Consider the following 15,808-nt stretch of genomic DNA (forward strand, 5'->3'; position numbering starts at 1 on the left):
GAAATGCGTCAGGTGATGGCCAATGGTAGGGAACTGGAGGAAGAGATTAAGGTATTGCAAGACGAATACCATGAGGAGGCAGACAGGGAAGTTAAACACATGGGGAAATACGCGTCAGCGCGCACGTATGGAGAGGGTGACAGGCCAGGATCGGTACTTGCGAGGGTGCTAAGAGAGAAACGGAGGAGAACACAAATCATGGCGGTGAAGTCAGAGGAGGGAGAGACCTTAACGGAAGAAGCTGACATAGCGAAATGGTTCCGACATTACTACTCAGACTTGTACACCTCAAGAGCAAGGGACCTAGAGGAGGAGATTCTAGACTACTTGGAACACATCGACCTACCGTCACTCACAAACACGCATAGGGAATTCCTAATGCGTCAAATAGAGAAGGACGAGATAGTGGAGGCCCTGGCAGGCATTAGATCTGGCAGTGCCCTGGGCGCTGACGGCCTCACGGTGGGTTTACTACAAGGCGTTTATAGATCTTCAGCTCCTACACCTGGCAGCATTCTTTGACGACCTGTGCACAACGGGCTGCATGCCACAGACGATGCGGGAGGCAATCTTGGTGGCTATCCCCAAGCAGGGCAAGCCTCCGGAGGAGTGTAGCTCGTATCGCCCCCTTTCACTCCTGAATGTGGACACTAAGATCTACGCCAAAATATTGGCTAATGGACTAGAACTCCTGGCTCCGCAGATTGTGGCACCGGAACAGGTGGGATTTATTCAGAGTAGAAACCTTATATATAACATCCGCACGGTTTTCGGGACAATGCAGCATGTAAGGCAGGACACTAAGGCAATAGCGGTATTCTTAGACATGGAGAAGGCTTTTGACTCTGTGCAGTGGCCACTCATGAGGCAGGTACTAACAAGAATGGGACTAGGGCCCGTATTCTTGCAAATGATTGGCACCCTGTCAAACAGCCCCAGAGCGAGGGTTAGAGTGGGCAATTTAGTTACGGAACCCTTTGCCATAACCAGAGGGACTAGACAGGGCTGCCCACTGTCGCCCTTACTGTATGCCCTAGTGGCGGAGCCACTAGCGTGTGCGCTCCGAGAACATCATGGGAACGAGGGCATTGGCTTCCCTACATATAAAATAGTCGTTTCCACTTATGCTGATGATACGCTGCTATATGTCCGCGACCCAGAGAATAACTTGCCAGCGGTACTTAGAGAAGTAGTACACTTTGGAGCACTCTCAGATTTGAGAATTAACTGGGCGAAGTCCATAGCTTTCCCTCTCACACCAACCACAAAGGAATTTGAGATGGAGTTCCCCTGCAGAGGTCTGTGGATTCCGTTAGATATCTGGGAATCCAACTGCATACGGACTCGGAGATAGTGCTCCGTGAGAACTATGGTGTGGCCATTAGCAAATTGGAAGATGAGGTTGAGGCCTGATGTCGACTCCCACTATCACTGATGGGGCGCATCTCAATTATGAAGATGGTGGTGTTACCTAGGCTGCTGTTCTTGTTCATAAATATCCCCATGGTGCTTCCGCGAGTCTTTTTTCAGCGACTGAAACAATCCATGCTTAAGCTCGCCTAGGCGGGCAAACAGGCATGGATCAAATGGCAAGTCCTCACACTACCGTACAGTATGGGAGGTCTGGGCGCTCCAGACTTTGAGCTGTATTACAGAGTCGCACAGGGGGCACATATGCACACCTGGATCCATGGAGACTTGAATATTCCACATGTTAGAATGGAAAGATTTGCAGACCCTCTCCCCTTCACAGCGACGATATTCAAACCGGTTGACCGTAGAACTGGGATACTAGATTCCATAACTACCACTAATCATGCATGGCATTGCCTATTGCAGCAACAGGGGGAGCACTACCATCCCAATCCATGCCTGTGGAGTGGGCCCTCTGGTTGACCCCCTGCAGAGACAAGGGAGTGATAAAGGCACTTCACAAACTGAACATTCGGAGAGGCAGGGGACATGTTCCAAGACGGGAAGGTAAAGACCTGGGAACAGGCAAAGGGGACAGCCGGAACGGGTAGCACATTACAGCAATTCCAATTCTACAGAGTGCGCAGGTCCCTGTCAGAACAGTTAGGTGAGGACCTGGATGAGCCAATGGAGGTGCCGGAACTCACCTATGTGATTAAGGCAGACTCGCCGCGTCAGATGGTAACCAATATTTATAAAATTGCAATGTCCCATAGGGAGAACTGATACACAGCAGCGAGGCTTGCATGGCAAAGAGATCTGCAAGTTCCAATAGATGATGATATGTGGCGATACTGCTGCACGAACACTACAAGATTCTCGCTTCATGGTAGGCACCGGCTCATACATTTCAAGTACATTAATAGGGTATACTTCACCCCTGAGCGTCTATGTAGGTACGGGTTATGGGAAGAAGTGACATGCGAGAGATGCCGTGCTCAAACAGCAGACTTCCTACACTTGGCATGGCTATGCGCGGGAATACAGGCTTACTGGGCACATATTCAGGGAACTTAGTAGAATAGTTGAGGTGACGCTGGACCCGGACCCCCCAGTGGCACTCCTGGGATATTCCAAGAAGCTACCTAGGGCGACGCGCAGACTGGTGGACATGGGCACGCTCATAGCGAAGCGGGTGGTGGCGCAGTGCTGGATGACTACAATCAGACTCTCCAGGATTTCGCGATTTGCCGCGAAATCGGCACTTTTGTAAAAATGTTGGGATTTTTACAAAAGTGCCCACGAAATCTAGACATCCAGACCCCTTTCAAGGGGGCGGGGCCGGTCTGCAGAGGGGTGGGTGGGTGGAAAGAGCCATCTGGTCAATCTCAGGCCTCTGGAGGCAGTGGCAGCCTCCGCTCCGTGGGTAGCCTGGGGAGGGGGCGCTCTGTGGAGACACCCCACGCAGAGCACTGTTTGTAAAACAATGTAGAGCTGTACCACAGGTTCTAATGTGATCATTTGAGTGTCTTGCAGCAATCATTCGATTGCATGCCACAGTGGTTTGACAGTTCAGAATAGCTCACCGAACGCCTGTTTTTTAAAGAACATTACAAGATGTGAAATAGCATGTTTCAGAGATGCTAGTAAGACATGCATGTTGCCGTGATCTGTGGCGATGCTTAATCTAATACAATAACCTCAGCATCATCTTGAGCATTTATAAAAACTGCGTTTGAAATATACCGAACATGTTTGCCACCAGTTTATTTTTTAATGTTGTGACTTTGATCTATTTTACGCTCCGTTAGCTTAATAGAGTTGGAAAAGGAACATCCGATATGTGATAGGTAGATGAAACCTAAATGTTCACTTTCACATTTTATTTTTTGTTTTTGTATTGTCCTTCTACGATCAGGAGGTCACTTCAAAGTCCTAATCAAAATGTAATGTGATGACAATCATTTTTTTTATGCTTCACAAATTGTTTATGGCTGCCTTTGTTGAACATTACAATCACATTCTCTTGAACAATTTCTCGGCTTGTATTCGTTCTGTGGGAGTGTGCATATTTGTTTGGAAGTTAATACTATGTAAGTGATCGTTTAAAAACTTGGTTATTCTTTCTTTAAATGAAGCATTGTCTATTCCCTTAATCATTTGCTTCTTTGCCTGACAAGCTTGTTTGAATGTATTGTTTATAAATAAATATGTATGTCATATACATTTGGTAACACCTTAGCTTGGACTGGATAAACAAGCTTTATATTTATTTGAAAGTGTGAATAAACGAAATCGGCACTTTTGTAAAAATGCCGCTATTTTTACAAAAGTGCCTGCGAAATCGGCACTTTTGTAAAAATGGCGGGATTTTTACAAAAATGCTCGCGAAATCTAGACATCCAGACCCCTTTCAAGGGGGCGGGGCCGTCTGCGGAGGGGTGGGGGCAGGGGGTGGAAAGAGCCATCTGGTCAATCTCAGGCCTCTGGAGGCAGTGGTAGCCTCCCCTCTGTGGGAAGCCTGTGGAGGGGCCGCTCTGTGGGACCCTCTAGGGGTGCTCTCTGCTGATCCCACGATCGAAGGGAGAGAGAGGCTCGTTGTAACTTGGAGGCTCCAAGGAGAGCATCCGACCTGTGCGGGGGAGGGGGGGTGCTGTCACTAATGGCTCTTTCAAAGAAAGCTGTGTCTGTAATTACAGGAACATTTAATGCAGCTGCAGACCAGGGGATCTGTCCCTGCCGGAAGCCTGACTCTGCCCCAGCCCTTCTGGGGATTCCTTCACTCTCCTGGCTCCCGGACAGGCCCTTGTCTGGAGACGTGCACTGCCCGGGCCCCTGAGGGCCCTAGCGGGGACTTCAGAGTCCGCAGACATCAGCAGCTTCAGATAATTCAAGGACAAGAGGTAAACATCAGTGCCCGGCGGCACAGGCGTCAACGCACTACAGACCAACACAGTGGAAACCACACACACAGACCACAAACACACCAGGGACCAACATACACAGACCACAAACACACCAGGGACCAACACACACCGACCACAAACACACCAGCGACCAACACACACCGACCACAAACACACCAGCGACCAACACACACAGACCACAAACACACCAGGGACCAACACACACAGATATCTGTGTTTGTTGTAGGAAAAAACGCCCAAAAAAATGCCGCTAAATTTCCATATTTGTGCCGCTAAATTTGCTAATCCATGCCGCTATATTCTGGGGGGTCTGTACAACTAAGCGTTGGTCGCATGATGTGCTGTACTGCTGCACGCAGTCGGAAATCTGTAATGAACTACTGCCGCCATGTAGCCACCCCAAAAATGTCTGGGGTCTATTTGTTGCACAGATACACAGAGGGTAGGAGGAGTCGGAGCCTGCGAGGCCGAAACGCATCGTAGTGGTACACCCTGAGACAGAGAGGGATTTAGAATGCTTCATGGGGACACAGAGCTAACTTGGGAGATTCTGCCTACTGGTAAGGGGTACTGCGTAAAGAGTGTAATACGCCGCCTGCCCCCTGCTGGGTTGTTGGCACTAAGGCTGTGTATTTTTAATAGGCATGAGGAGTTCCGTTTGCGGCCCCCGGCCGTGTTGTTGTGTATGCCTGTATGCTTTTCATGACTGTGGTATGAAACCTAATAAAATATTTTTTTTTTAAATCACGAAGAAGTGAATACCGAGATAAGAAGTATTCTCCCCAAGTAAACCCTGGGGACACCGACCTGTCGTGTTTATAGAATAAAAACCTCTCAAATGCCTATTTTTGTGGACCTCACTTCTTAAACCTGCTCACAATATGGCAAATGCTTAGTGTATAATGTTTGAATGACGTATCACACAGGGAGCACAACAATTTTAACCCAAAGGATGAAAGAACATGTGCAAAAACAAACCACACCAAACATCAAATTTGAATGAAAACCATTGTGATACAAAATACCATCTAATTAACACTACACAAATAATACTTTTAAGGGTGAAGGAAATAAGATCCAAAAAATAATACTGATGTTAAAGTGCAGCAATAAATTTAGTGGCTGTTTGGTTACAGTGAAGAGGCTTTTCGGTAATGGTTGTGTTTATGTGTTTACATTAATACAAATCAGTGTGCGAAAGCTGTTGGATGATGTACTGTTTGACAACAACATGTACATGAGCATGTACATGAGAAAAACATTGATACCTGTCATACTCACAGAATTCTACAAGGCACACTAATCACATATATTATCTCTTAAATTAATAGAACAGTGGGTAGGTCCAGTTTAAAGTCCAGCAGAGATCATAATCCGCTCAAACCACTGTTTTGAAGAACGTCTTATGGAGTTATTGCGTACAAAATTTGGTAACTCTCTTCTGACTCCAGCAGTCAATTAGGCTTCTATTAACGCTTCACAATACCAAACTCTTAGCTAGTACTAACTGTGATAGTACCATTCGTGGTTATTACTTTACCCATTCGAAAACTCAAACGTGTACTGCTGACTGCAGTACAAAATAAAACAGTGAAAGCTTTGGGGATTTCGGTGATCAAGAGCACAGTTGCAGCACAAGACAAATGAAAAGCACAATTACAAAGGAATGTAATGGGAGAGCAGGGACAGAACAGCAAGGGTAGATATGGAATGGGCAAACAACTGGAATGAGACATCAAGGCAATACATACAGAAATGAGAGAGCAGGAAAGTGAAGACTTGAAAGAGCAAGAAAAGGGAACTCAGTGAAGGGGTCCAATGGAGGACAAAGCCTGTATGAAATAAAAAGTTTAAGGTAATTCCATGGCTAGGCCATTGAGAAATCCCCAAACCATAAACAGTATACTCTGGCTTTTTTAATTTTATTATTTTAACCAGCTCCACTCAGTGTTCAACAGCTCCCCTTTAACAACTCTATCATTACAAGTAACATTCGGTGAAAGTGAACACCCTTCAACCTAAAGTGGTATGGCTCAAAGCATAAAACTGTTTGATCATGGGTTAGTTCACCCTAAAGCAGGAAAATCCCCACACTGAAAAATCCCTTTGTATCAATGACAATAGTGGTTAATTTATTAGAATGAACCAACTTAAGTTTGAACTGTTGCCGTGGATAGAATATGCGAAGACAGCAGCATCTTTTAATACAAGAAAGAGCAGCTACAGGAATTCATTCGTGGGACACAAAACATTAGATGTTGACTAGGTTAAGCCAGAAAGTATATTTTATGAAATGGGAATGTTTATTGTGCTTAAACTCTTACCGGAATGGATCCATTCGGTTGGAGGGTCGTGGGTCCCCCCACATTTCTGTTAAGAGTTGGCTGGGATGTAGAGATGGAACAGCTGTTTCCTCAGACACTGGAACAGCACAACCTGCAGTGTAATAAAGTATAATAAGATTAAGCAAAAAGAAAATGATAAGCACAAAAGGTGACAAGTCAGCCCAATAAAAACAGAGATGGTTTTCAAAATAAACTAACCCATGCTTCTAAAATTGAGAAATATGAAAAGCCATACTGCAGTAGCAGCCTCTATACTCACAAATCCTAGGTAAACTCCTGTCTCTTCTTACATCCAATTTTCAGAAAGCGAGACGAGATGACAAAAGAAAAACAACTGCTCCTTTCATAGCTGTGGGTTCTGGATGTTCAGAATTAACAGACAATCTTTCCATCTATTAACACCGATTCCCCCATATAAAAGTTATAAAATGCAATCAAGCTCCGGTAATCCCACTACAGTGATGGATAACAAGTGAGAATAGCAAATGTCTTTAGTCCAAATTTTAAATAGCAAGGCTAAAGGAATGCAATACATGCCTGGACACTATATTTAGATTGTAAAAGCTCTGGAGTTCATCCTGTTTTAACTTCCTCCATTCTGAACTGAATAAAGGTACAGTTTAGGTAATGCGAGGTCCTTTTTTAAGTCACCTCACTTGAACACTTTCACTTTTCATCGCTGATCACTACTGCAATAACCAGTGGTTTCTCCTCCAGGTAGAGGATCGCATACGAGAAAAAAAAAAACAATGATGATCCTGTCACGTTTTTAACAAGGCGGAGAACCAAGATATAGCGCCTCACAGCCTTCGTATATGAAAAACGTTTTTTTTATTGAAAGACTGCAAGGACATTGTACCCTGGTTACTTAGGTACAAGTGATCCACTCCCCTTTGATATTCTGCATTACGACAAGGAAGCTGAATGGATCGCAGCTTCTTCTTCCTCCCCCTTTTTTGATTAGATACTTGTTCTAAACTAAACATCCCCTTAGAATCGGAGTAATTCAGAAAAGTAATCTCTAAATCACACAAAATATAGGGGTAGAACAGGCAGACTGAATATCAAAAGCTTAAAGGCATGAGCACCAGGGTTAACCACACTCAGCCCACAATGCCACTTGGCTTTTTACTCTATCTTTATAAATTGTATAAACATACTAGTCACTGTCAAGACAAAAATTGAGGGAAACAGTGGTGCTAGTTAACACTGCTGGGTGTTTAAGAATGTCTTACACTTATGTGATAGAGTAGGGCCAGCGGAGTTGGGCAGTTAGGTGGGAGGGGTGGGATAAATTACGTTTTTTCCCCTTCTTTGAAATACTATTAATACAATTCTATAGGTAACCGGAAATCCAACAGCAGTTACAATCGAGTTGTCTGTACAATATGTTATAAGTCATGTTTAGCTAAACAAATTGTACACCCTAATGGTCTCAAGAAATGTAATTGTACTGCTGAATAATATGGTAAAACAGAGATTAGGTGTACCTATCGTTATAAAAGATGCAAAACGTAAAAAATCCAATAAAGATCTAAAACTATAACAGCTCAATCACCTACGGTATTGAATAGGCAGCCTTTTTTTTTTTGCAAACACTAGATATTGGAGCTACTGAACCAGTGAGGACTTATTTTTGCTGCAGAGATAGTAATGTTTCTGTTAATGGCTCTATAATGAAGTGATTTTTTAAAGAACAATTAATAATCTCTGTAAGCAGGGGATTAGTAGGTTTACCTTTTGATGTAATCTCTTTCAAGGATTATTCCAGACGATTAAAGGTCACCTCCCCAGACTGTAAAATACTGAACTTTAATAAAAGCAATTGTCTAATTCTCTTTGGGAGAGTCATTCATGCATCTCAGTTCTAAATCCGTTGAAAGGAAAATATAAAATGTAATAACCTAGAGTTGTTGATGGAAGTAGTCAGTCATTAGGTTGCACTGAATGTCTGGAACACTATTAGGGGAGGAATCAATTCAATATTTTAAACACTGGGAAAGTATCAAAAACATGATATTGTTTCATCAGATCGTTCATGGCATTCAGCAAGCTTTTTTGCTGGTTTTATGTACTCCATTCCCTAAAGTTCCAGCTTGGGGGTCCAGCAGGTTAGCCACTTATAATTTAATTTCCTCTTCACCGAAGGTTGTATAGTTATATAACCATGTCATCAATATAGCAAATTTGTATACCTTTTACTATTCCAAGCTATTAATACTCCTGAGATTGTATCAGTGCTTTCAAATTTCTGTGTGCACTCATAATTGGGGTCCTGTTGAAACGACCTTTAACATGATGCGGTATGTTAAATAACAAGCAGTTATTGAAATAGTGTTTGACGAATCTTGAAGAAACATTCCACAAAAAAGTTCATCCACCTCAGCTCCTTCCTGGACATATTCTGGGTGACCCATCAAGTGGGGACGAAGAAAAAATGAGGGGTTCCCAAAATGCCCACCCCATGCAATTTTATTAGGGAAACTTGAACAAGGATACAGAAAAAACAGCTGATCAGAACTCCACCAAATTTTCCAGAAAGCTAGATATGTACCTAAAAAGTGTGCGGTTTGTGATTTGGTATTATTCTGTTCAGTGATTTTATAGAAATGGCAGTAAAAACAATAGCGATGTTAGAGTAAGAAAGAAGGGTAGGAGCAACAAACCAAGGGACACATGTACGAAGTGTGGCTACATTCACTAAGAGATGCAGATGCAATCTTGCTCTGCATGGTCCACAGAATGTAATGCTTGTAAATGTGCAAGAACAAGTATGGACAGAGTATGCACACTGTTGACATATAAGAGATGGGGAGGTAATTAGATAATTTTTATGGAGCAATGCAAAGGGGATGATAAACATACATGTGAGCCAACAAAAGACTGGAGACACTGAGTGTATGGTAAACTTAGGTTCCTATATCATCACCATTCACTGGGCTTTTTACTGAAGAGTGGTCAAACATGAAGTTAAAGGAAAATGACATGGTCTGGTACGTATCAAAAGATCTGCATCATACTTGATGGGTGTTTTTGGTTCATAATTACTTTTAAAATCAGAATGAATATGTAAAAGGCTATGTAGCTGAAGGAGGAGGACATAATAGGTAGACAACACCTTACAGCGTGACACTAAATTAGATTTATGCTTTAAACCAGAAGTGTGTAGTTGAGACCAATATTGTGACTGACAATTCTGGAGAAACACAGAGATGTTTATTGGTGAAGGTGAAGAAATTCCACCATATTATTACACTTAACTGTGTGATGTGCCTTTTTCTGCCAGCCAAGAAAATACTGAGATTACAATAAGCTGTGTTCTGGTTGGATCAAAGAGGCCACTGGGTCATCCCTATTGCTTTCCCTTTTAGTTGAGGTCCAGATGAAAAGTGGTAAGGTTGTGAATCAACCTCTGCACTTTGGATAGAAACATTGGGGTGGGTAGTAACAGTGTGGCAAAAATAAATGAGTTGGTGTCCTCTTTGCTAGGGTGTTTAGCACTTTGAATCAAAAACCGTTTATCAAATGATAGAAATTGACCAGAATTAACGTGATTCAATAGGTTTTACAACTCCACAAAGTACATTTCGCTTCAAACGGATGAGGTGGGAAGAAAGCTACATAAAGTTGTTTAGTTTTCCTAAATTGTTTCGTTCTTTCTATGTAATAGAGCAATGCTCTTTTGACACCAAGAGTGTGTAGCGCTCTTTCTGCCACCGAGTCTGGTTGAGGAAAGAATACTGGCAGTGTCTCCCCTAGCGGTGGTCACCTGTATCCGTTGCAGTAGTTAGAAAGAGTTTTTAGGACAGCTTGGCCTACTGCAGCTTGCTGCTTGGCTTGCTCATCAACACAGTAGTGTTTAGTGAAGGTGTGTGTTGTAGACCATGTTGCTGCCTTGCAGATGTCTTCTAGGGGAATGTCCCCTAAGAAAGCCATGGAGGCTCCTAGTTTGCGTGTGGAGTGTGCTCTAGGAGGAACTGTTAATGTACGTTTTGCTTTTTGATAGCATATTTGTATACATTTTACAATCCACCTTGCAATTCAAGCTTTAGAGATGGGGTTGCCCTTATGTGGTGGAGAGAAAGCTACAAACAGTTGCTTTGTTTTACGAAAGGATTTGGTCCTATCTATATAATAGAGAAGAGCTCTTTTAACGTCTAGGGTGTGTAGAGCTCTTTCTGCTACAGAGTCAGGGTTTTGAAAAAACACCGGTAACTCTAAAGATTTGTTTAAATGAAACGGAGTAATGACTTTTGGAAGGAATTTAGGATTTATTCTGAGAACCACTTTATTACGGTGTAATTGTAAAAAATGGTTTTTGTATAGTGAAAGCTTGAATCTCACTAACTCTCCTAAGAGAGGTAATAGCTACTAGAAAAGCTGTTTTCCATGTGAGGAATTGCAGTTCACATTTGTGTAGAGGTTCAAAAGGTGGTCCCATGAGCCTCGTAAGAACAATGTTTAGGTTCCACACTGGAGAGGGTGGTAACCTGGGAGGAATGATTCCTTTTAATCCTTCCATAAATGCTTTAATAGCAGGCACTCTAAATAAAAACAGTTGTCTATTTTGTAAATATGCTGCAATTGCTGCCAGATGTAGGCGTATAGATGAATATGCCAAGTTACATCTTTGTAAATGTAGAAGGTAGCAACTTATATTTTGGATGGAAGCATCTAGGGGATCAATTTGGTTATTGTTACAGTAAATGGCAAATCTTTTCCATTTAGCAGCATAGCAAGCTCTAGTAGTAGGTCTCCTGGCTTCTTTAATGATATTCATACAGTCTGGTTGTAGGTTAAGATAACCAAACTCTAAGACCTCAGGAGCTAGATCGCCAGATTCAGTTGGCTTGGGTCTGGATGTCTGATGACTCCATGGTTCTGCGTTAGCAGAGATGGTGTCAGACGTAGTTTTTGGTGTGGCACTAGGGATAGTTCTAGCAGTGTTGTATACCGGGGTTGGCGTGCCCATGTGGGAGCTACTAAAATCAGTTTGAGCGACTGTTGTAGCTTGCGCACTATTAGTGGTATTAGTGGTAGTGGCGGAAAAGCGTACGCAAATCTGCCTGATTAGTTCATCCATATCGCATTGCCCTTGGACAGCGGGCGTGGTAACCTGGCGGCGAAGGTTGGGCATTTTGCGTTTTCGTGTGTGGCGAACAGATCTATGTCTGGATGACCCCACTTATGAAAGAACTTGCGGATGTAGTTCCCATTTGCGGATTTGTTGTGTCTGTCGACTTAACAGATCTGCTATATGATTGTGAACTCCTGGAAGGTGTTCTGCGAACAGATCTATGTTTTGTGGAATGGCCCATCTCCAAATGTTCTGTGCAAGCTGAGACAGCTGTAGAGAGTGTGTCCCCCCTGTTTTTGTATATAGTACATGGCTGTCATGTTGTCCGTCCGGATTAAGACAGCTTTGTTTTGTACTTGGAAAGTTTTGAGCGCTAAGAATATTGCTAGCAGCTCTAGGTGGTTGATATGAAACGATCTTTGTTGAACCGTCCATTGCCCTCGAGTTGTAGGATGTAGGAGATGGGCTCCCCATCCTGTGAGAGATGCGTCTGATGTAAGTACTATTTGTGGAACAGGTTTGAGGAAAAGCCGCCCTTTTGTCAAGTTTGTGGTGTTCCACCACTGCAGAGAGCGATGTGTGCGGCTGGCCACCAACACCAGGTCTGTTAGTTGTCCTTGAGCCTGATTCCACTGTTGTGCTAGACATTCCTGTATCGGATGCATTTGCAGTCTTGCATATGGTACAATAAAGATGCAAGATGCCATCATGCCTATTAGTCTCATGAACACTCTGGCTGGGAGAGAGTGTTGATGTTGAAACTTTGTGACTAAGGCTTGAATGCTCTGTATCCTTGCTGGACTGGGATACGCTAGAGCTGTAGACGTGTTTATTGTAGCCCCTAAATATTGATGTACATGAGAGGGCTGTAGGTGCGACTTGGTGTAGTTGATTGTGAACCCTAAGTCGTGCAATGTTTGAATTGTCTGAGATGTGTGTTGGACACACTGATTGAATGATTTGGCTTTTATGAGCCAATCGTCTAGATATGGGAAGACATGTATCTGTTGTCTTCTGAGATGTGCTACTACTACTGCTAGGCACTTGGTGAACACTCTTGGTGCAGTTGTTACCCCAAATGGAAGGACTTTGAATTGATAATGCTGTGCTTCCAGTACAAACCTCAGATACTTACTGTGAAAAGGATGTATAGGAATGTGGAAGTAGGCGTCCTTTATGTCTAGTGTTGTAAGGAAGTCGCCTTGTTGCAGCAATGGGAGCACTTGTTGTAAAGTGATCATATGTAAATGATCTGAGTGTATATAGTGATTGAGGGGCCTGAGGTCGAGAATTGGTCTTAGTCAGACCCTCCAGCATTTCGCGATTCACGAAACAAATCGCGAAATCTGCAGATTGGCGCGATGGCCGCGATATTTGCTGATTTGGCCGCTAAAAAGGGTCTTCCCTGAACAAAGGAATAATGAAGGCTTCTTATTGGTTGCCATGCAGCGCACACGTAACTAGGTGTCACCGTGTAGCCATAAAATAGCTGCTGCCTAATGGGATGAATTCCATTCCTAACTTTAACAAATCTTCTCGGTCTTCAACCAGGGGGGGTGACTGTTCTACCTCCACTCCACTCTCCGGCAGTGCGTCTGCCGACTCGATGGGAGCACTTTGTCAAAAATCGAATAGTTTTCTTACCTGTCGGTGTAGTTTTGCAGCTTGAAGATCTTTCTGGATTCACTATGCTGTGCATTATTCCGCGGTCTTGTGGTTGGGTCCGGATTCGTAGTCTTTTCTTTGTTTTTTCTTAGCCCAGGTGGGCGTCGGCGTCACACCCCCTTGGGTGTATTTCCGGTGACGTCGGCATGCTTCCTGCGGAAGCTCCCACTCTTGGGCGCCATCTTCGGGTTCTTTTTTTTCGTGTTTCTTTCGTTTCCGAAGTAATGGCAATGTTCTATTTAGTTGGTATTTTACCGCTTTGTACTTTTAAAGTCCTTTCTTTAGTTAACCACCTCTTCTCTCTCCAGCCTCATCTTTCTGGCGAAGGTGGGTGGGTTCGCTAGTGAATCCAGAAAGATCTTCAAGCTGCAAAACTACACCGACAGGTAGGAAAACTATTCGTTTTGCAGCGTGAATCTTTCTGGATTCACTATGCTGTGCATAGATTTTGTAGCGGTTTCTCATCTCTGTGGCAGCTGGGTGGAAGATGAGCGTTGGGTGTTGAATATGTGCTGTAGCACCTTCTGTCCAACTTGAGCTTCCTTGTTCATTTGTATGTCCACACAGTAGTGCTTCGTGAACGTGTGCACCGAAGCCCATGTTGCCGCCAGGCATATGTCCTCTATGGGTGTGTTAGCCAGGAAGGCTATTGTAGCGCCCTTCTTCCTGGTGGAGTGGGCACGTGTCCCCTCTGCCAGTTCTTGTCCTGCACGCTTGTGGCAGAGTTGAATTGTCTGTGCGATCCATCGTGCAATGGTCTTTTTGGTTACAGCTTTCCCCATGAAGCTGTTTGCGAATGACACAAAAAACTGTTTTGTTTTCCTGTGTCCCTTTGTCCTTTCAATGTAGTGCATGACTGCCCTTCTGGCGTCCAGGGTGTGCAGAGCTCGCTCTGCGCTGGTTGTTGGTTTTTGGAAAAAACTCGGTATCTGTATAGACTGGTTCATGTGTAATTTGGATACCACCTTCGGCATGAAGTGTGGGTCAGTCCTCATCACAACTCTATCATTGTGTATTTGTATGTAGGGTTCTTGTAGCGTCAGCGCTTGAAGCTCGCTTACTCTGCGTAAGGACGTCATTGCAACCAGGAAGGCTGTTTTCATAGTTAGCATCTGTAGGGAGGCCTTGTGAAGTGGTTCAAAGGGCTCTTTCATGAGTTCCGTTAGGACTGTGTTCAAGTTCCATGCAGGTGGCGGCACCCGCTTGGGTGGTGCGATCCTTTTTGCTCCTTCTAGGAATCTCTTCACCACCTGTGATGTGAAGAAGCTCCTGCACGTTTCTCCCCTTGTGTAGGCGACTATCGCTGCCAAGTGGACTCTTAAAGAGGATGAGCTAAGGTTCTTCTCCAGCAAGTGCGTCAGGTACCTTAGCACTGTGGAGTCCCTCTTCATTTTATTGTGGAGTCTTTCCTGTCTGCACCATATTGTGAATCTTTTCCATTTCGCAACGTAGCACTTCCGAGTGCTGGGCCTTCGTGCCTCCCGAAGTACCCTCAGGGTGCTTTCTGGTAGTCTCAAATGTGCGAACTCTATGTCCTCAGGAGCCACGCTACTAGGCTCATGCTCTCTGGCTCTGTATGTAGTACCTCTCCGTTCTGCATGGAGAGTAGGTCTTTCCTGCTGCTGAATCTGTGGGGTGCACTCTGTGTCATCTCCATGATCTGCGAGTACCATGTCTGACTCGCCCACTGTGGTGCGACCAGTATCAGTGTCATGTTGCTCGCTCTGCACTTGCTCAGCACTCTGTGTATCAGTGGTATTGGGGGAAAGGCGTAAGCAAATGTCCTTGACCAATCTATCCATAGGGCATTCCCCAGTGACCCCTCCTCGGGCTGCCTGGATGCGAAGTTTTGGCATTTTGCATTCTGGCGTGTGGCAAACAGGTCCACCGATGGTGTCCCCCACCTGTCGAACAGGTACCTTGTCTCCTGAGCATTGAGCTCCCACTCGTGGGATGCCGATGTCTGCCTGCTGAGCCAATCGGCTTGTATGTTGTCCTTCCCTGGTAGGTGTATGGCTAGCAGGTCTATCTTGAGAGGGATGGCCCATCTCCATATCTCCTGCGCCAGTGTTGAAAGCGGGGCTGACTGTGTGCCCCCCTGCTTGTTGATGTAGAACATCGCAGTGGTGTTGTCTGTTTGTATCAACACCTTGTGTTTGTACAGTCTTGTTTGAAAGGCTTTCAGTGCAAGGAAGATTGTCTTCAGTTCTAGGTAATTGATGTGCTTCGCCGCATCTGTTGGTGTCCACAGTCCCCTCACCTTGAGCTCCTCTATGTGAGCGCCCCATCCCTTCAGGGATGCGTCTGTGGTGATGGTCACTGTTGGCGTTGGGGGCGTTAGAGGCTTTCCCCTTGTTATGTTCTCCATGGTCCACCATGCC

General features: G+C 44.4%; 1 protein-coding gene across 4 annotated transcripts in view; it reads right to left on the reverse strand.

The window, feature by feature from the left end:
- Positions 1-15,808, reverse strand: part of LOC144782087 (RNA-binding protein 6-like) — a 1,028,143-nt gene that overhangs the window by 959,060 nt on the left and 53,275 nt on the right. For all 4 annotated transcript variants that reach the window (XM_078661245.1, XM_078661243.1, XM_078661244.1 and 1 more), the window contains exon 2: positions 6,665-6,776. Coding sequence is in view for 3 of the 4 variants with exons in the window: in XM_078661243.1 (XP_078517369.1) it covers positions 6,665-6,708 (44 nt within the window). In the remaining variant the exon portion in view is untranslated. The remainder of the gene's footprint in view (positions 1-6,664; positions 6,777-15,808) is intronic.

This window comes from Lissotriton helveticus, chromosome 9 (assembly GCF_964261635.1).
Source record: "Lissotriton helveticus chromosome 9, aLisHel1.1, whole genome shotgun sequence".
Classification (NCBI taxonomy): Eukaryota; Metazoa; Chordata; class Amphibia; order Caudata; family Salamandridae; genus Lissotriton; species Lissotriton helveticus.